At 45.5% G+C, this 21638-nt stretch overlaps 1 protein-coding gene across 1 annotated transcript in view; it reads right to left on the reverse strand.

Annotated features, from left to right (window-relative positions):
* Positions 1–21638, reverse strand: part of zfyve1 (zinc finger, FYVE domain containing 1) — a 94273-nt gene that overhangs the window by 37124 nt on the left and 35511 nt on the right. Inside the window, exons 5-6 of the mRNA XM_068039793.1 lie at positions 9389–9497; positions 1571–1668 (exon numbers count right to left, since the gene is read on the reverse strand). Coding sequence (XP_067895894.1) covers positions 1571–1668; positions 9389–9497 — 207 coding nt within the window. The remainder of the gene's footprint in view (positions 1–1570; positions 1669–9388; positions 9498–21638) is intronic.

Here is a 21638-nt window from a genome sequence, read left to right on the forward strand (position 1 = left end):
AAATAATACTGTGCATGTCTGGCCTGGCCCGACGCGATGCGAGCCCAAAAGCCGGAGCCGGAAGAGAGACCCGACACATGTCGTCGTTGGGTTCGGGTGCGGGTTGGGTAGCAGGCCTTTACAAAGGAATGAACTTTCACACATGGAATTATTAGCCAAATTTGGAATTTGTTACACTTTTAAATGAGACTTGTCATTCAATTAAGGCTCTCTAAGTGGACAAAATGCCGTGGATGCCAGAGAATTAATGTGATGGCGTTTGGAGTCTAGAATCTGGTCAAGGAAGTGCACGAGAGGTATTAGCATCATGTAAAAAAACCAACAACAGAAAATCCCTGGTTGTATGTGGTTGCTTTATTGACCTGTATTTTGATTACCTAAAAACAATGATGGGAATATACCTGGCCCAGTTAGTTCCAGTAACTGAAGTTCCACTGTATCAAACATGCAGCCTGTTCAACTAAAACCTCACAGTCAGGGGCGTTCAAGCAGCTGCCAGGACAAAAAATGGTGCTGCTCAAATAATCACACAAAGGCAACGTATACACATGGCAGCACACAATGGCCGGACAGATCGGCTGCCTGGGGAATGGCCGGACAGATCGGCTGTCTGGGGAATGGCCGGACAGAGCGGGAGCTGGGGATCACACCCGGCGCCACAAAAGTCATTGGCCACTCTCAGCCCGCGGCCACACCAACGCCGTCACCCCTTCTCCCCCCACACCCCACCCCCTCTCCCCGCTTGCTATCTTTCCCGGGTTATGCGATGACGTCAACTGGACATCAGTGTATCAGTCCTGGCAGTTTACGTGATGACGTCATCCACGCATGCGCCAACCGGTTCTGGCAATTTGGAACGCAGCGCATGCGCAGAGAGCAGGAGCCCGTTTGCGCATGTGCACAGATTGGCACAGTCCGATGACGTCCCCCGCCGGCTGCGTTGTCAAGAATCACTGTTTTAAAAACTGGCAACTCACGTGGTGATCTGTTCCCATGACCAGATTAGGCACATTCAATTGCTATCTTCACCATTTCTTTTTTAAAGAAAAAAATTGAAAGCAAAATGTTTCAATTCCTTCAGGATAACTGCAGTTCCATTTCATTAAACAATACAAGAAATAATAAATCACTGAATTCTTGCTGCGATTCAAAGATGATGATTTACATGAGACTTGTCATCCAATTCAGGGTCTTTAACAGGGTAACATGCTTCGGATGCTGGAGAATGCGCCATGATCTAGTTTGGAACCTAGAATCCAGCCAAGAGAGTGCACATGAGGGAGAGCATGAGCAGGGCGGACGTGTAAAGGAATCCACCTCTGCACAGTTTCACCCACATACCCTCTCTGAAGAATCTCCTGTACCCCGGGGTAAGCGTACCAGAGTTTAGGAACCGCTGCTATAGAGCATTCCCGTTAAGTCAATTAAACATTAATATTAAATTAAACAATAATATTATGTTGAAGTTTTGTATGATACATTGAGTTGTATTTCTGCTTTCATGCAAGTTGACATGTTCTTTGATGGATATGTTTTGGTGGATAAGTTATTAAGGTATTGGGAGACTCACCCTGACCAGGCGTATATGGCGAGACCCAACCAAGGTGAATCTGTGGAAGCAGATGTTTTGGGCACTACAATCACTTCTTTTCCATGCTCATAACAGGACTGAAATAAAAATCAGAATTTAAACATGTTTATTCAGTTTCAAACAACTCCTACCACCCCAGCCAAGGATTTCAGACTCGATTTCACAGCAAAGGATGCTTATTGAAAACTAAGTGTTTCATGACAATGCAGAGTATGCGCAGAACGATCGCCAACGTCATCAGTGTATCCGAACATTTGCCTGCTTGCCAGTATGAATCTGCGCTTACGCGCACTGACGTCACCACGTAATGGCGCCAGACGCAATGACGTCTGAGCATTGCCTCACCCCTCAATGGCTGCAATCACTGTCTTCTCCCTAACCCCCCCACAACATACCCCTCTTCCCTCACTTGGCCGCTCGCTCCCAGATTGGCTGCTCCCCCCTTACCCCCCCACCCCGGCCACTCATTCCCAGCCTCACTGCTTCTCCATCTCAGCCGATTGCTCCGTCACAGCACCCGGAGAAGCAGCGGGGAACAAGCTGCCGAGGGGTGACATGGGGAGAGAGCGGCCGAAATGGGGGAAGCAATGAGGCCAGGAGTGAGCGGTGAGCAGACGGGCACCAGAGGGAGCAGTGAAGGGAAGCGTGACGGCAGGAGGGAGCAGGATGCTGTTGGGGGTGGGATGGAGGCTGCGAATGCAGCCATTGAGGGGGTTTAATTTGTTTTTTTGGGAAAAATTGAGCAGCGCCATTTTTATTACTGGCAGCTGCCTGAGACATCGCAGACACTGTCGTTTCAGACAATGAGGCTGCATTTGCACATGTGCCAGTACTGTGCCACCTAGTGATTGCACTGTCACCAAGTACTGCCTATTGAAAAAGCATGTGCAACAGTTTCTCTTCAGCTGCTCCAATGGCTGAATTTAACGCAGAAAAGTGCAAAGTGATGCATTTTGGGAAGTTAAACCAGGGCAGGACATATACAGTGAATGGCAGGGCCCTGGAGAGTGTTGATGAGCAGGGAGACCTTGGGGTGCAAGTACATAGTTCTCTGAAAGTGGCAACACAGGTAGACAGGGTGGTGAAGAAGGCGCATGGTATGCTTGCCTTCATCGGCCGAGGCATTGAGTACAAGAGTTGGGACGTCATGTTACAGTTGTACATAACATTGGTTCGGCCGCACTTGGAGTACTGTGTGCAGTTCTGGTCGCCGCACTACAGCGAAGAGGTGATTAAGCTAGAGAGGGTGCAGAAAAGATTCACAAGGATGTTGCCTGGTTTGGAGGGCTCGAGTTATAAAGAGAGATCGGATAGGCTGGGTCTGTGTTTTCCCTGGAGCGAAGGAGGCTGAGAGGGGACATGATAGAGGTATATAAAATTATGAGAGGCGTAGATAGGGTAGATAGCCAGAGTCTGTTTCCCATGGTAGGGGTGACTAAAACTAGAGGGCCTGGATTTAAGGTGAGAGGGAGGAGGTTTAAAGGGGATCAAAGGGGTAAATTTCTCACACAAAGAATAGTGGGTATCTAGAATGAGCTGCCTGAGGAGGTGGTGGAGGCAGGAACAGTAGCAACATTTAAGAGGCATCTGGACAGGTACTCGAGTGAGAAAGGCATAGAGGGATATGGAATTAATGCAGGCGGGTGGGATTAGTATAGATAGGCATTATGGTTGGCATGGACACAGTGGGCCGAAGGGCCTGTTTCTATGCTGTACGACTCTATGACTCTATTGTGGTGTGGACCAGCATGTGGGGCTCACCAGGTGGTAAGAACATGGAACTTGCTGTACGACTATATGACTGGGCAGTGATAAACCAGTAAGCAATAACAACTTGTATTTATATAGCACCTTTATCATGGTAAAACATCCCAAGGCACTTTACAGGAGCGTTAGGAAACAAGATTAGACACCGAACCACATATGATGATATTAGGGCAGATGGCCAAAGGCTAAGTCAAAGAGGTAGGTTTTAAGGAGGAAAGCGAGGTAGAGAGATTTAGGGAGGGAATTCCATAGCTTAGGGCCCAAGCAGCTGAAGGCAAGGCCACCAGTGGTAGAGCAATTAAAATAAAGGATGCTCAAGATGCCAGAATTAGATGATGGCAGTTATCTTGAAGGGTTGTGGGGTTGGAGGAGATTACATAGATAGGCAGGTGCGAGGCCATGTTGGGATTTGGAAACCAAGTTAAGCATTTTAAAATTGAACTTTAACTGGGACCTTATGTCGGTCAGTGAGCACATGGGTAATGGGTGAACTGGACTTGGTGCGAGTAAGAACACAGACAGCAGAGTTTTGGATGACCTCTAGGTTACAGAGGGTAGAATGCGGGAGGTCAGACAGGTGGGCATTGGTATAGTCAAGTCTAAAGGGAACAAAGGAATGGACGAGGGTTCAGCAGCAGATGAGCTGAAGAGTGGGCGGAGTTGGGTGACGTTAGGAAGTGGAAATACGATACCAAGGTCGCAAACCATCTGGTTAAGTCTCAGACTGTTGCCAGGAAGAGGGATGGAATAAAGGCCTGCTCGGATCTGCAAATGAGACCCAACCTGAGCCCAACAGAATCCCACCCGACCCCGAGCCTGACCCGGCCTGAGTCCTTCCATTTTTTCCTCACACCCGACCATTAGTTAACCTACCTTCCGTTTTTCACTTTGTTCCTTACCTGCACAAGCTTAAAATAACTAACAAAACCACCTTCAAAATCCAAAAAGTAAGCTAACATTAAAGTCACTTAGCTGAGGTGGTGGTACAGCACGTCTGATCCGGCCCGACCCGAGCCCAAATGCCGGACCTGGAAGTATGACCCGACCCGAACCAGACATGCCATTGGGTCCCATCGGGTTCGGGTCAGGGAGCAGGCCTTTAGGATGGAGTCAGTAGCTAGGGAATGCAGTTTGGAGCGGGAATCAAAGACAATGGCTTTGGTCTTCCCAATATTCGACTGAAGGATATTTCTGCTCATCCAGTACTGAATGTTGGATAAGCAGTTTGATAATTTAGCGACACTGGAGGAGTCAAGCGAGGTGGCGGTGAGGTACAGCTGGGTGTTGTCAGCATACATGTGAAAACTAAATCTCTGTTTGCGAATAATGTTGCACATGGGCAGCAGGTAGATGAGAAATAGGAGGGTTCAAAGCAGCGATCCTTGGGGGTACACTAGAGGTAACAATGCAGAGCTAGGAAAATAATCCAACGCAAGTGGCAATCTACTTGCAGCCAGATTAAAAAGGAACCAGGCAAACGCAGTCCCACCCAGCTGGACGGCAATGGAGAGGCTTTGGAGGAGGATGGTGTGGTCAACCATATCAAAGAGTGCAGACAACTCGAGAAGGATGAGGAGGGATAGTTTACCTTTGTCACAGAACAATAAAATGTCATTTGTGACTTTGATAAGAGCTGTTACAGTACTGCGGCAGGGGCAGAAACCTGATTGGAGGGAATCAAACATGGAGTTCGGAAAAGATGAGCACAGCTTCGGAGGGGGTGATATCACGTTCAACGACGGTGGAGTCAAGGGTTGATCTTATGAGGAGAGGGGTGATGACGGCAGTTCTGAAGGAGAGTGGGACAGTACCTGGAGAGAGAATCGTTCACAATATCGGCTAACATGGGGAGCGGGAGAAGGATTGCAGACAAGATGAGCCTGGAGAGGACATAAGGGAAGACGGGAGGAAAAACTAGAGAATGATGCCAGTTGAAGGCTCGGGTAGAGGGGAACTTTAGAGAAAATCTGGCCTGGTGGAATAGGGGAGGGAGGGAAGTGGCAGAGGCAGCTGATCGGATGGTCTCCATCTTAGTGACAAGAAGTCCCTGAGCTCCTCGCACTTACTGTTGGAGTTGAGTGGCGAAAACGGAACAGAGATTTAAGATAATAGTTTGAAGTAGCCAAAAGTAGCCAGGGTTATATTTGCATTCCATGATGATCCTGGAATAAAGAGTGCAAAATTCAACCACCATTCTGCGCTGCATTAATTGATCTCAACCAGAACCATTCTGTGATGCCAAAAATTGCTTCAGTGCTTCTGGATTGGAGAGGACAAAAAAAACAACGGAGTCGCTATTGAAATCACTGCCAAGAGATCTTTTCTGAAAAGTATCTATATATGGAATCCTGGTGAAAATGAGATCAGGTTTGGCTTTCATGGCCTCTCTGGTCAAGCAGCTTGCAGGTCAGCTCTGACTGACCATTCTCACCAACAAAAAAAAACAACCAACAGAAGGTTGCTCCAACTTTGGAAATGTAGCCTTACAAGCGAAAAGAGCTTCCTTTCTTACTTTTGACATTAAATGGCATGAAAACTAAGCCTGTCCATTTGAATTGTGTTGGTAAAAGAACAAAACCACCACACTAAACTTTGCCATGTGAATTATGCAGACGAAGAGTGCAGGAGGGCATCCCAGGAGCAGCACCAGACATACCTCAAAATGAGGTGTCAACTTGGAGAAGCTAAAACACAGGACAACTTGCATACCAGTGTAAGCAGCATGCAATAGACAGAGCAAAGCGATCTCATAACTAACGATCAAATCCAAGCTCTGCAGTCCTGCACATCAATGGTGGTGGACAATTAAACAATTAACTGGAGGAGGTGGTTCCACAAATATCCCCAACCTCAATGATGGGGGAGCCCAGAAAATCAGTGCAAAGGATGACGCTAAGTATTTGCAACAACCTTCAGCCAGAAGAGTCAAGTTGATGATCCATCTTGGCCTCCTCCTGAAGTCCCCAATATCACAGATGCCAGACTTCAGCCAATTCGATTCACTCTGCGTGATATCAAGAAACGACTGAAGGCACTGGATACTGCAAAGGCTATGGGCCCAGACAACATTTTAGCAATAGCACTGAAGACCTGTGCTCCAGAACTTGTCATGCTCCCAACCAAGCTGTTCTAGTACAGCTACAACACTGGCATCTACCCAGCAATGTGGAAAATTGCCCAGGTATGTCCTGTACACAAATAAGTAGCATTTGCGCCACACTAGTGCTGGGCAATGACCATCTCCAACAAAAGAGAATCTAACCATCTCCCCTTGAGATTCAATGGCATTACGATCTCCGAATCCCCCACTATCAACATCCTGGGGGTTGACTAGAATTGGAACTGGAGTAGCCATATAAATACCATGGCTGCAAGAGCAGGTCAGAGGCTAGGAATCCTGCGGTGAGTAACTCACCTCCTGACTCCCCACAGCCTGTCCACCATCTACAAGGCACAAGACAAGAGTGTGATGGAATACTCTCCACTTGCCTTAATGGGTGCAGCTCCAACAACACACAAGAAGCTCGACACCATCCAAGAGAAAGAAACCCACTCGACTGGTAACCCATCCACAAATATTCACTCCCTCCACCACCAACGGACAATGTCAGCAGTGTGTACCATCTACAAGATGCACTGCATCAACGCACCAAGGCTCCTTCAACAGCACCTTCCAAACCCACAACCTCTACCACCTAGAAGGACAAGGACAGCAGTTGCATCGGAACACCACCACCTGCAGGTTCCCCTCCAAGCCACACACCATCTTGACTTGGAACTGCTGTTCTTTCACTATCGCTGGGTCAAAATTCTAGAACTCCCTTCCTAACAGCACTGTGGGTGTACCTACCTCACATGGACTGCAGCGGTTCAAGAAGGCAGCTCACCACCACCTTCTCAAGGGCAATTAGGGATGGGCAATAAATGCTGGCCTAGCCAGCAATGCCCGCATCCCATGAACAAATTAAAAAAAAGATATAAAGACACCAAGCTCATCTTCAGCACAGCATTATAAATTATATATAGAAACCACATTAGCTTAATCTTTTAAGATAATAATTTGATGGATGTAATTAACCATGAAAAGTGAACAAGGAGAAAAATAAAACCACATAGATTAGTGTCTTCTGATCTCGTGCGCAACCTGGTGCTCATTCTAAGCATGCAAATTTTCTACTAAGTGATGGCTATGATCAGTATGTTCATAACAAGATACTACTGATCTGCACCCAAAAAGGATTACATCACACTCAGCTGATGGGATGAGTTTATATCACATCCAGGCTTCATGGTGTTCATACCAGTGTTCAGTACGCAAAAGATTGAAGCATTCATTAATTGAATAGATGGTTTAATTTTGACGTACAAGAAATGTTTGCTTTATGCACAAGCCCTGCACTCATACAAGCTTATAATTATGTTGTGCTTTTAATCTGGAAAGTGTCCAAAGTCTGATAGAGGTGAGAGGGGGAGGAGAAAAACTAAAATAGATAAAAGGGAACAAAGAATGAATGCCAAACCACAGGGGAGAGTAACTGAAAGCTTGGTCACAAAGCTGGGTTTTCAGAAGGTTTTTAAATAAGGTGAACACAGAAATAGAGGGAGGCAAAGGAGTACAGTTTCTAAACATCTTCAAATTGCAATAATGATTAACAGATTATAAACACTGCATCTAAGATTTGATGCTTCTGGATTCTAAAACTTGCTTATGTATCCTGAAAGTTAATGAAAGATGTAAAATCTATTTTTTTTAAAAATTGGAATACAGCAGACCTACCAAAAGTTATTCATTTTGACCAACTTTTAAAGGCTTTCAAAAACAACTAACGCTTTTTCTTTCAACAAGATTCTCATTTATGTCTCTGCAAATTAATGTGATTAGGGGAATTTTTAAATATTTACTGACTACCCAAATGTGTTGCGTTGAAAAGGGGAACATTAGTGGAGGTTGTGGATAAATTTATATCCCACAAAACATTCTACAAGATGCAATGTGGCTTTCAATATCAACCTTATGTAGACATGACATTTCAGGCTAGATGATCATCTGAGAGCAACTCAGCCCAAGTCCATCACTGATTCAGGCAATGATTGACTTCACAGTCCTGGATGCTCCTTCAGTTTGCAATTCCAAAATTTTTACCAACTCTCAACCAGTCAAGAATGAGGATGGTAAAATAGGACTATTCCCAGCAAGCCAATGCAGCCACTCTTCAGCTGTAATCAACAGAGGATCTCTGAAAATAGAGGTTCTGTAATAATTCAGGAAAGGAATTAACAGAAAATCTTATTCTGGAGGGTACAAATCACATTAAAAACACAAACTTTACTGTACAATTAAAAAAATAGATTTTAGTCACCTTTCCCCATCCCCTAGAATTCTCTCCCTTAAACCCCTCTGCCCTACTAATTCTCTGCTCACCTCCAACAACTGTCCTTAAAGTCCATCACTTTAATCACACCTTCAGCCACCTCCCTTAAATTAGTCAGGTCTGCCATCAAATTTAAGGTGCTTTAAATGCAAGTTAAGATTTAAACACATTTTCCAGCAGAACTGATGAAATATGATCTTGCACAGTTTTGATATTGTGGAATGATCACCCTTTCTCTACACGCCCTCTTTTTTATTTATTTATTTAGAGATACAGCACTGAAACAGGCCCTTCGGCCCACCGAGTCTGTGCCGACCATCAACCGCCCATTTATACTAATCCCATATTCCTACCATATCCCCACCTGTCCCTATATTCCCCTGCCACCTACCTATACTAGGGACAATTTATAATGGCCAATTTACCCATCAACCTGCAAGTCTTGGTGGTGGGAGGAAACCGGAGCACCCGGCGAAAACCCACGCAGACACAGGGAGAACTTGCAAACTCCACACAGGCAGTACCCAGAATTGAACCCGGGTCGCTGGAGCTGTGAGACTGCGGTGCTAACCACTGCGCCGCCCATCAGTAAATGGATGAGGCTAAATTTGAACTACTCTGTAGTGGAAAATGATGTCAACATACAAATTGTACTCACCTTGCAGGTATACACTCTGTTATCATACTGGTGTGAGTAGCTGCAGCGGCTTTGAGACTCATGAGGAATGCCATCTTTTGCATGGTTCATACTGTTCTTGCAGCCAATCCTAAATCAGAACATTACATTACTGAGTACATCACCAAATCTAAGCACTCAAATAGCACCAATTTGACTGCAAAAAGTTTTAATGACCAGAAGGATAGAAATGGGCACTATTTCTGAAACAGCAAGTGCCATTTTGTTACAATTTTAAAGTTATTTCAAATCTCCACTCCTCTGAAACATTTGAACCGAAACAAGCCAATTCCCCCCCCAACAAATTTACTGCCATCTATTTGGAGGTCTGAGGCAGCAACCTGGGTTTACCCACCACCAGGGCCTCTCTGCCCCATCCCGAAAGTCAAATACTCAAGAATTTAACACTTCAGGATCTGACAAAAAAAAAAATCATCCAAACTTGTACAGTGCAGGAGGGCGGCATTTGGCCTGTCATTTCCACACTGGCTCTCTGCAAGAGTAATTATTCATTCACTCCCGGGCCCTTTCCCTGTTGGCCTGCAATTTTTAATCTTCAAGTGCTTATCCAATTGTCTTTTGAAAGCAAAGATGGAATCTGCCTCCATCACACTCTCGGGAATCCTAACCACTTGCTGTGTCCAGTTATCACATCCTTTATAATAGATTGTAGCATTTTCCCTACTATTGATGTCAGGCTAACAGGTCGAGAGTTCCCGGTTTTCTCTCTCTCTCCTTTCTTAAATAGTGGGGTGAAATTTGCTACCTTCCAATCTGCAGGAACCGTTCCAGTGCATCCACTATCTCTATAGCCACCTCTTTCAACACTCTGGGATGTAGATCCATCAGGTCCAGCAGATTTACCAACTTTCAGTTCCATTAATTTCTCCAGTACTACTTTTTTTTTTACGAATACGGATTTCTTTCAGTTCCCCATTCTTGCTAGTCCCTTGGCCCTCTCGTATTTCTGGGAGGTTTTTGTATCTTCCTTCGTGAAGACCGACACAAAGCATTTGTTTATTTTCTCTGCCATTTCCTTGCTTCCCATTATAAATTATTCTGCCTCTGCTGTAATGGGCCCACATTTGTCTTTGCTAATCTTTTCCTTTTCACACACATCGAAGCTTTTACAATCCACTTTTTAGGTCTGTCACTAATTCACTTCCGTATTCTATTTTCCCTTTATCAGTTTCTTGGTCCTCCTTTGCTCAATTCTAAAATGTTCTCAATCCTCAGCCTTACTACTTTTATGGCAACCTTATAAACCTCTTCCTTTGATAGAATACAATCTTCAACTTCTCTTGTTAGCCGTGGTTGGATCATTTTTCATGTTTGGTTTTTGAGCCTCAAAGGAATGTAAATTTGTTGTAAACAGTGTATTTATTCTTTCAATTGCTTGCCTAGCGTCATACCTTTTAATGTAGTTTCCCAATCTACCACAGCCAACTTGGCCCTCATACCTTTGTATTTTCCTTTGTTTAGATTTAAGACCCTAGTTTGGGATTGAACTACATCACTTTCAAACTTAATGTAAAGTTCTACCACCTGATTGTCCACCTTCCCCAAAGACTCCTTTACAACGAGATTAACAACTTCTTCAATCTATTCACGTAACTGAAGTTCCTCATATTTGGAGCCATTCTCATGAATCTTCTCTGCATTCCCTCTAATGCCCTAACATCTTTCCTAAAGTGTGGCACCTAGAATTGGACACAATACGTCAGTTGAGGACAAACCAGTGTTCGATACAAGTTTAACGTAACTTCCTTGCTTTTGTACTCTATGTCTCTATTATTGAAGTCTAGGATGCTGTATTGTCTACCAACAGCTTTCTTTCCTTCCCTACCTCCCTGAACACCATGTATCCAGCAATATCTCGTACCCAGTTCAGCCCTTTTTTGAGCCAGGTCTTCGTTATCTCCATGTCATATTCCTACGTTGCTATCTACACTTGCAGCTCTCCAACCTTATTAATCATTCTGCATGCATTTAAATATGTGTGATATAACCCTGAATTAGAACTTACTGTATTTCCACATAGTCTGACCCCACATAATATCTATTATTTCTTACTCTAGGTCTCTCAACCCTTTGTGCACTTTGTTTCTCCTTTGTTCCTGTGATAAAATTAACATGTGATGTTAACTGAAGCCTACTGACCAAAGAAGTTCCAGTCCCATCTGTGCTGTTTGTTGAGCCACTTTAAAGGGATTCAGTTAAGAATTAATGGTTATCTAAACAACCAACAAAATAAGTGCATGCTAATGGAGATCAGACAATGACAAGATTATAATAAAAGCAAAATAACTGCGGATGCTGGAAATCTGAAATAAAAACAGAAAGTGCTCAAAATACTCAGCAGGTCTGGCAGCATCTGTGAAGAGAGAAGCAGAGTTAACGTTTCAGGTCAGTGACCTATCATCAGAAATGGCAAAGGTTAGAAATGTAATAGATTTTAAGCAAGTGAAGTGGGTGTGGGGGGGAAAAAAAACAACAAAAGGGAAGGTGTACGATAGGACAGAGGACTGGAGAGATTAACTGACAAGTAGGTCATGGGGCAAAGAGAGTGTGCTGATGGTGTGGTGAAAGACAAAGCATTAGTGCAGAGGGAGTGTTAATGACAGAATGATGAGCAGCCCGAGCCAAAAGCACAAACATGAAAAAACCAGTAGGCAGGCACATGGTAAAAAAAAAAGATGGAACAAAACAAAAAAGGGTCAATCGTGCTCTGAAATTATTGAACTCAATGTTCAATCCAGTGGGCTGTAGTGTGCCTGATCGGTAAATCAGGGCGGCACATGGCGCAGTACTTAGCACCGCAGCCTCACAGCTCCAGGGACCCGAGTTCGATTCTGGGTACTGCCTGTGTGGAGTTTGCAAGTTCTCCCTGTGACCGCGTGGGTTTTCGCCGGGTGCTCCGGTTTCCTCCCACAGCCAAAAACTTGCAGGTTGATAGGTAAATTGGCTGTTGTAAATTGCCCCTAGTGTAGGTAGGTGGTAAGGAATATGGGATTACTGTAGGGTTAGTATAAATGGGTGGTTGTTGGTCGGCACAGACTCGGTGGGCCGAAGGGCCTGTTTCAGTGCTGTATCTCTAAATAAAAAATTAAATAAATAAATGAGCTACTGTTCCTCGAGCTTGCGTTGATGTTCACTGTAACACTGCACCAAGCCCAGGACAGAGAAATGGGCATGAGAGCAGGGGGGTACCATGAAATGGCTCGGGGTCAGGTTTACGGACTGAGCGAGGTATTCCGCAAAGCGGTCACCCAATCTGCGTTTGGTCTCCCTAGTGTAGAGGGAGCCTCATTGTGAGCAGCGAATACAGTATACTGAATTGAAAGAAGTACAAGTAAATCGGTGCTTCACCTGAAAGGAGTGTTTGGGGCCTTGGACAGTGAGGAGAGAGGAGATAAAAGGGTAGGTATTACACCTCCTGTGATTGCATGGGAAGGAAACAAGGTGTCGAGGGGAATGGAGGAATGGACCAGGGTGTCGCAGAGGGAACGATCCCTTTGGAATGCTGGGAGGGGAAGATGTGTTTGGTGCTGGCATCATGCTGGAAGTGGCGGATATGGTGGAGGCTGATCCTTTGGCTGTTTAGGCTGGTGGGGTGGAAAGTGAAGACAAAATTATGCTGTGATCTCTTGCTGATATACTCTAAGCTCAGACACAAAGAACAGCCGTTTGAGTCAAGTATGAGAACACCAGCCACCCATGCGGAAGTCAGCACTTCTGGGAGAGGGTGGAATAAGATCCAGGATTCCAATCAATGGTTGAGAAATTAAAAAAGTTAATTTCTGTGTTTCATTTTCTCCCCCATTATAATTTATTTTCCAAACTGTACATATCTGGGCAAGGTGGAGCAGTGCAAGCAGAAGCCATAAATTGTGAAAATCTCTCAGTTGCGATCCACTTTGTTGGGAGGGCAGTCACGTTAAATTATAGATAAAACAGAGCACAAATGAGGATGGGGAATCAGCAGGTTAAAGTCAAGCTGTCTTTTGGTATCAGAGCAAAATACTGCAGATGCTGGAAATCTGAAATAAAAGCAATAAAAGCTGGAAATTCTCAGCAGGTTTGGCAGCATCTGTGGAAAGAGGAACAAAGTTAATGTTCTAGGTCATAACTGGGAGTATCAAGGCATAATCTTTCTACAGATCCATCCCCCACCAGGTGTGCTCTCTGCCCCTTCCTTGAAGGGAAGCCCATCCAGTTCCCATCCACCACCATCCTCCTCCACCTGGCTGGAACTTGTTCTCACATCAAACACCTTTTCCTTTAATTCAACTCAGTTTCTCCAAGTAAAAGGTGTTGCTAGGGGTACTCACATGGGTCCTAGCCAAACCTGCCTTTTTGTGGGGTATGTGGAACAATCCTTGTTCCAGTCCTAATCAGGTCCCCTCCACACCTCTTTTTCCTGTATATCAATGACCATCAGTGTGATTTCCTCCTCTCTCCCCAAGCTGGAAAATTTCATTTCCTTTGCCTCCAATTTCCACCCTTCTCTTGCCTTCATATGGTCCAGCTCTGACCCTTCCTATCCTCAGCTTCTGTCTCCATTTCTGGGGATAGACTATCTACCAATATTCATTATACACCCACAGACTTCCACAGCTAGCTTGGCTACACTTCCTCACACCCAGATTTCTGCAAGGACTCTATTCCATTCTCTCAGTTTCTCCCTCGCATCTGTTCTGATGATGCAACCTTCCATACTAGTGCTTCTGATATATCTTCCCTTTCCCTCAACCAAGGATTCACCTCCATCTTGGTTGACAGGGTCCTCAACCACGTCTGATCTATTTCCTGCATGCCAGGGCTACTCAGCTCCTGACCTCATTACAGCCTTGGCTCAAACAAGGACAAAGCTGAACTCAAGAGGTGAGGTGACGGTAAATGTTCATGACATCAAGGCAGTACTTGACCGAGTATGGCATCAAGGGACCCGAGCAAAACTGAGGTCAACGGGAATCAGGGGGGAAACTCTCCGCTGGTTGAAGTCATACCTCGCGCAAAGGAAGTTGGCTGTGGTCATTGCAGGTCAATCATCTGAGCTCCAGGACATCACTGCAGGAGTTCCTCAGGGTAGAGTCCAAGGCCCAACCATCTTCAGCTGCTTCATCAATGACCTTCCTTCAATCATAAGTTCGGAAGTGGGGATGTTCGCTGATGATTACACAATGTTCAGCACCATTCGCAGCTCCTCAGATACTGAAGCAGCCCGTGCAGAAATGCAGCAAGACCTGGACAATATCCAGGCTTGGTCTGATTAGTGGCAAGTAAGATTCACTCCACACAAGTGCCGTGCAATGACCATCTCAAACAAGAGAGAATCTAACCATCTCCCCATGACATTCAATGGCACTACAATCTCGGAATCCCCCACTATCAACATCCTAGGGGTTACCATTGACCGAAAACTGAACTGGAGTAGCCATATAAATACAGTGGCTACAAGAGCAGGTCAGAGGCTAGGAATCCTGCAGTGAATAACTCACCTCCTGACTCCCCAAAGCCTGTCCGACATCTACAAGGCACAAATCACAAGTGTGATGGAATATTCTCCACTTGTCTGGATGGGTGCAGCTCCAACAACACTCAAGAAGCTTGATACTATGCAGCACAAAGCATCCCGCTTGATTGTTTGTAGATGGGGTGCCATTCACTCCCTCTACCACTGACGCACAGTGGCAGCAGTGTGTACCATCTACCAGATGCACTGCAGCAATGCACCACGGCTCCTTGGACAGCACCCTCCACACCCACGACCTCTACCACCTAGGACAAGAGCAGCAGTTGCATCGGAACATCACCACCTGCAAGTTCCCCTCCAAGCCACACACCATACTGACTTGGAACTATATCACCGTTCCCTCACTCTCGCTGGGTCAAAATCCTGGAACTCCCTTCCTAACATCACTGTGGGTATACCTACACCACATGGACAGCAGCAGTTCAAGAAGGCAGCTCACCACCACCTTCTCAAGGGCAATTAGGGATGGGCAATAAATGCTGTTCTAACCAGCGATGCCCACACCCAAGAATGAATTTTTTAAAAAAAAAAAACTTACTGCTGTCACCTTCCTCACACCCTCAGAACCAAAAGTAAGTTTCCCTTGTCCTCATCTTCCACCCCACCAGCCTCCACATTCAACTAATCACCCTCCACCATTTCTATCATCTGCAGCATGATGCCACCTCCAAACACACATTTCTCTCTCTTCTCCTTTCCTTCCAACACCCTGGTCCACTTCTCTATCACTCCCAATGGAGTAAGGGGCACACGGAGAGGAGACTTTGCCGGTCAGCGTCTGAAGGTGGGAACTTGGTTCACATGGGAATTTGGTGCAGAGGGGGAAAGAGGCGTTCCTTTTTTAGCCTCCAGTTGCTATAGGGTTTACTAGCAGTAGTAAAACTTAGTAGTGGTGGGGCTTAGTAGTAATAGAGTTTATTAATTATAAAATAAAAATTAATTAACACATTATAAAGATGGCAGGGCAGGTGATGTGTTGTGGCTGCAGTACGTGGGAGCTGGTGGAAGCCAGTGTGATCCAAGGCAAACATGTCTGCAGTAAATGTCCATGGCTCAAGGAGTTTCGGCTCAGAGTCAGTGAGCTGGAGGCTGAGCTAAAGACACCACGATGCATCAGGGAGGGGCAAGTTACCTGGACACTTTGTTCCTTAGGATAGGGTCTTCTGATTTGGTCTGGGACAGGAGAGTATGGCTGCGAGTGAGGCAGGAAGGGGATCGAGTAAGCACAAGCAGAGGAGCCTCAGCCTTTGCAATTGTCCAACAGGTTTGAGGTTCTTTCAGCTTGTACGGATGAGAGAGGGCTGCAGGGTCAATCAGCAAACTGGTACCGTGGTTCAGGAAGCCAGTTAAGCAGGGCGAGTAAATAGGAATGTAATGGTAGGAGGAGATCGTATAGTCAGGGGGATAGACACAGTTCTCTGCAACTAAGAGTGAGTGTCCAGAAGGCTGTGTCGCCTGCCCGGTGCCAGGGTTCAGGACATCTGCTCAGGACAGGAAAGGAACTTGCAGTGGGAGGGGGGAGGATCCAGTTGTCAGGGTCCACAGGGTACCAACAACATAGATAGGATAAGGAAAGAGCTTCTGCAGGGAGTATGAGCAACTAGGGGTGAAATTAAAAAGTAGACCTCAAAGGTCTCTGGATTATTACCTGAGCCACGAGCAAATTGGAGTAGGGAAAATACGATTAGACAGTCAAATGTGTGGCTCAAAGATTGGTGTGTGAAAAATGGCTTTTGATTCAGGGGTGCTGGCACCAGTACTGGGCAAAGTCGGAGCTGCACCATTGCGACGGTCATCACCTGAACTGTGCCGAGCCCAGCGTTCTGGCAAGTCGTATAACTAGGGCGGTAGAAACGGCTTTAAACTAAATAGTGGGGGGGGGGGGGCGAGGGATCAAGTGAGGGAAGATGTGATAATTTAAAAAGAGGAGAAGGCAAGAGAACAAGGTAGCAATAAGGGAATTGATAATGTGAGTGTGACAGGAAGGAACAGAGTGTAAAAACCTAAGAGTATGCCAGCAGAAAAGGCTAAAGGTTATGAAAATAATAAAAAGACAGAATTAAAGACACCATCTGAATGCACACAACATTCACAACAAGGTAGATGAATTGCCAGTACAAACAGAAGTATGATCTAATTGCCATTATGGAGATGGCGCTGCAGGGTGACCAAGGCTGGGAACTGAATGTTCGAGGATACTCGATATTTAAGAAAGATAGGCAAAAAGGAAAGGAGGTGGCGTAGCACTGTTAATAAAGGATGAGATCAGTACGTTAGTGAGAGAGAATCTTAAATTGAAGGATCAAGATGTAAAATCAGTTTGGGTAGAGCTATGAAACAGCAAGGGGCAGCAAACACTGGTAGGAGTTGTTTCTAGGCCAAATAGGAATGGTAATGTAGGGCAGAGTATAAATAAGGAAATTAGAGGTGCATGTAACAAGGGTAATGTTGTAATAATGGGGGATTTCAATCTACACATAGACTGGGTAATTTCAATCTACACATAGACTGGGTAAACCTAATTAGCACGAATACTGTGGAGGACTAATTCCTGCAATATCTACAAGCTGATTTTCTAGAACAATATGTTGATGAACCAATTAAAGAACGGGCTATTTGGATCTAGCAATGAGCAAGGGCCATTTAATAATCCCATTGTAAAGGAGCCTCTAGGGAAGAGTAACCATAATATGAATGAATTTTACATGAAGTTTGAAAGTGATGTTGTTCAATCTGAAACTAGGGCCTTAAATCTAAACAAAGAAAACTGCAAAGGTATGAGGGGAAAATTGGCTGTGGTAGACTGGGAAATTACATCAAAAGATATGATATATAGGCAATGGCTAGCATTTTAAAAATTAATACATGATTTGCAACAAATTCACATTCCTTTGAGGCACAAAAAACCAACAGGAATAGCAATCCAACCACGGCTAACAAGAGAAATTAAAGATTGTATTAGATCAAAAGAGGCTGAGAAAGTTGCCAAAAATTTGTACTAAGTCTGAGGTTTGTGAAAATTTTACAATTGAGCAAAGGAGGACCAAGAAACTGATAAAGAAAGAGAAAATAGAATATGAAAGTAAACTACCGAGAAACATAAAAACTGATTGTAAAAGCTTCTTCGGATACGTAAAAGGGAAAAGATCAGCAAAGACAAATGTGGGCCTATTACAAGCAGAAACAGGGGAATTTATAATGGTGAATAAGGAAATAGCACAGAGAAAATAAGAGGAGTAAGCCATTCAGCCCTTCGGGCCTGCTCCACCATTCAAAAAAGATCATGGCTGATCGTCTAATTCAGTACCCTGCTCCCGCTTTTTCCCCATATCCCTTGATCCCTTTGGCATGAAGAAATATATCTATATCCTGCTTAAATATATTTAATGACTTGTCCTCCACTGCCTTCTGTGATGTCTGTCTTCACGAAGGAAGATACAAAAAATTTCCCAGAAATGAAGAACCAAGGGACTAGTGAGAATGAAGAACTGAAAGAAATCAGGATTAGTAAAAAAAAACTGGTGAAATTAATAGGACTGCAAGTTGATAAATCCCCTGGACCTGATGATCTACATCCCAGAGTGTCAGAAGAGATGGCTGCAAAGATAGTGGATGCATCTTCCAAAATTCTATAGATTCTGGACCTGTTCCCGAAGATTGGAAGGTAGCAAATGTAACCCCACTACTTAAGAAAGGAGGGAGAAAGAAAACAGGAAATTACAGATGTTAGCCTGACATCTGTAGTAGGGAAAATGCTAGAATATATTATAAAGGATGTTATAACTGAACACTTAGAAAATAATGGTAGGATTGGACAGAGTCAACATGGATTTGTGAAAGGGAAATCAGGTTTGACAAACGTTTGGAGTTTTTTGAAGATGTAACAAGCAGAATAGATAAGCGGGAACCAGTGGATGTGGTATATTTGGATTTTCAGGCGACTTTCAATAAGGTTGATTAATAAGCAAAATTAGAACACATGGGATTGGGCGTAATGTACTGGTACGAACTGAGAATTGGTTAACGGACATAAAGCAGAGTAGGAATAAAGAGGTCATTCTCAGGATGGCAGGTACGGTACCGCAAGGATCAGTGTTTGAGCCCTAGCTATTCACAATCTAGATCAATGATTTGGATGTGGGGACCAAATGTAATGGACACAAAACGAGGTGGGAATGTGAGTTGAGGAGGATGCAGAGGCTTCAAGGAGATTTAGACAGGCTAAGTGAGTGGGCAAGAACATGCTAGATGGAATACGTGTAAAAATGCAAATTTATTTACTTTGGTAGGAAAACAGAAATACCAAGTATTTCTTAAATGGTGAGAGATGGGGCAGCGTTGATGTCCAAAGGGACCTGGGTATCCTTGTTCATAAGTCACTGAAAGCCAGCATGCAGGTGCAGCAAGCAATTAGGAAAGCAAATGGTCTGTTGGCGGTTATTGCAAGAGGATTTGAATACAGGAGTAAAGAAGCCTTGCTGCAATTGCCTTGGTGAGACCGCACCTAGAGTATTGTGTACAGTTTTGGTATCCTTACCTAACGAAGGATGTACTTGCAATAGAAGAAGTGTAACAAAGGTTCACCAGACTGATGCCTGGGTTGGCAGGACAAACTAACATACTTGGCCCATCAGGCCTGCTCTGCCATTCAACCAATCATGGCTGATCTGACTAACTTGAACACCACATTCCCACCTACCCCCAATAATCTTTCAACCCCTTGCTCATCAAGAATCTATCTACCTCTGCCTTAAAAATATTCAAAGACTCTGATTCCACTGCCTTTTGAGGAAGAGAATTCCAAAGACTCACGAGTCTGAAAGAAAAAATTTCTCATCTGTCTTAAATGGGCGACCCCTTATTTTTAAACAATGACCCCTAGTTCTAGATTCTTCCACAAAAAGAAACATCCATTCCACATCCACCCTGTCAAGATGCCTCTTATATGTTTCAATCAAGTCACCTCTTACTCTTCTAAACTCTACCGGATACAAGACTAGCCTGTCCAAGCGTTCCTCACAAGACAACCCGCCCATTCCAGGTAGGCTGCGTTTGCTGGCAACGCAACCACTAGGTGGCACTGCACTGGCACATGCACAAATGCAGCCTGTGTCAATTAAATGTCACAGTCTGCGACATTACGGCAGCTGCCAGGACTAAAGATGGCGCTGCTCAAATAACCACACAAAGGCATCTTAAACAGATGACAGCACACAATGGCGGGACAGAGCGAGTGAGCGGGCGGGCCGGAAAAGGAGAGAGTGGAGGGGAGGAGGAGAACGCATCCGCCACCAAGCTCTCCCTACTTCCCCCGCCCCCGCTCTCTCCCCGCTTCCCCCATCCCCTCTCCCTCCGCCCCCTGCTTCCCCCGGCCCCTGCTCTCTCCCCGCTTCCCGCGCCCCCGCTCTCTTGCCACGTTACGTGATGACATCATCTGCGCATGTGCCAACCAGTCCTGGCCATGCGGAACCCAGTGCATGCGCAGAGAGCAGGAGCCCATCTGCGCAGATTGGTGCAGTCTGACTACGTCAGCTACCGGCTGCGTTGTCAAGAATCACTTTGTTCCAGGTATGAGCCCAGTAAAACTTCTCTGAACGGCTGTGTTTGCTGACAACACAACCACTGGGTGACACAAGTACCAGCGCATGCACAAATGCAGCCTCTTCCACTGAAATGTCACTGTTTGCGACGTTTCAGGCAGTTGTCAGGATTAAAAATGGCGCTGCTCAACTCATCACAAAAAATTTATCTCAAAAAACAAATTCAACCCGAACTTCCCCTGCCATCGCCAGCACCATCCCACTCCGGACAGTCCCCCGCTCTATCCTGCCACTGTGCTTCTCTTTGCCGGTCCCTCCTGTGCCCGCCTTTGCACCGCTGACTCCCCGCTGCCTTTCCTTAGCTACTCGCTCAGGCCTTCAACGCTTTCTCCCCCTTCTCTCCACCAGCTGCTTCCCCCCTCAGCTGCTTGCTCCAGACCTCACCACTGCTTGCTCCAGACGTCACCACTGCTCCCCCCAACCCTCCCCTCGGCCGATTGTACCCCGCTCGCTCCTTGCTTCACCTGCGCCCCACCCGCCGGCCACTCCCCAACCTGCTAGAGGGGGAGAAACGTCGATGCCTGCAGCGACTGCCAAGGGGAGAAAGCAGCCAGTGGGGCAGGAGCGAGTAGCTGATTGTGTGGGGGGGGGGGGGGTGGCAAGAGCGAGTGGCTGAAGGAAGTCCGTGGCATGGCAGCGATCGAGCTGGGTGAAGCGACGATTGAAGCAGGGATGGTGGGAGAGAGCGGGGTGCTGTTCAGGGTAAATGGAGACAGGTGAATGGAGGCAGTTATTGAGGGGCGAGGGCAGCTACTGAAGGGTGAGAGCAGCTATTGAGGAGTGAGGACGTCACTGTGTGGTGACGACATGCGCACGCACTCATACTGGCAGGCTGGCAAATGTTTGCACACATTGATGACGTCTGCGATCGCTCTGCGTTGTCAAGAGTCACTTGGTTAGAGAATATGCTTTTTTATTCTTCCTACTAAAATGGATAATTTCACATCTTCCCACATTATACACCATTTGCCAGATCTTTGCCCACTCACTTAACCTATCGATATAGAATCATAGAAATAGAAAGTTTAAGGCACAGAAGGAGGCCATTTGACCCATCATGTCTGTGCTGGCCAAAAAACAATCCATCTATGCTAAT

Source organism: Heterodontus francisci, chromosome 9 (assembly GCF_036365525.1).
Source record: "Heterodontus francisci isolate sHetFra1 chromosome 9, sHetFra1.hap1, whole genome shotgun sequence".
Lineage (NCBI taxonomy): Eukaryota > Metazoa > Chordata > Chondrichthyes > Heterodontiformes > Heterodontidae > Heterodontus > Heterodontus francisci.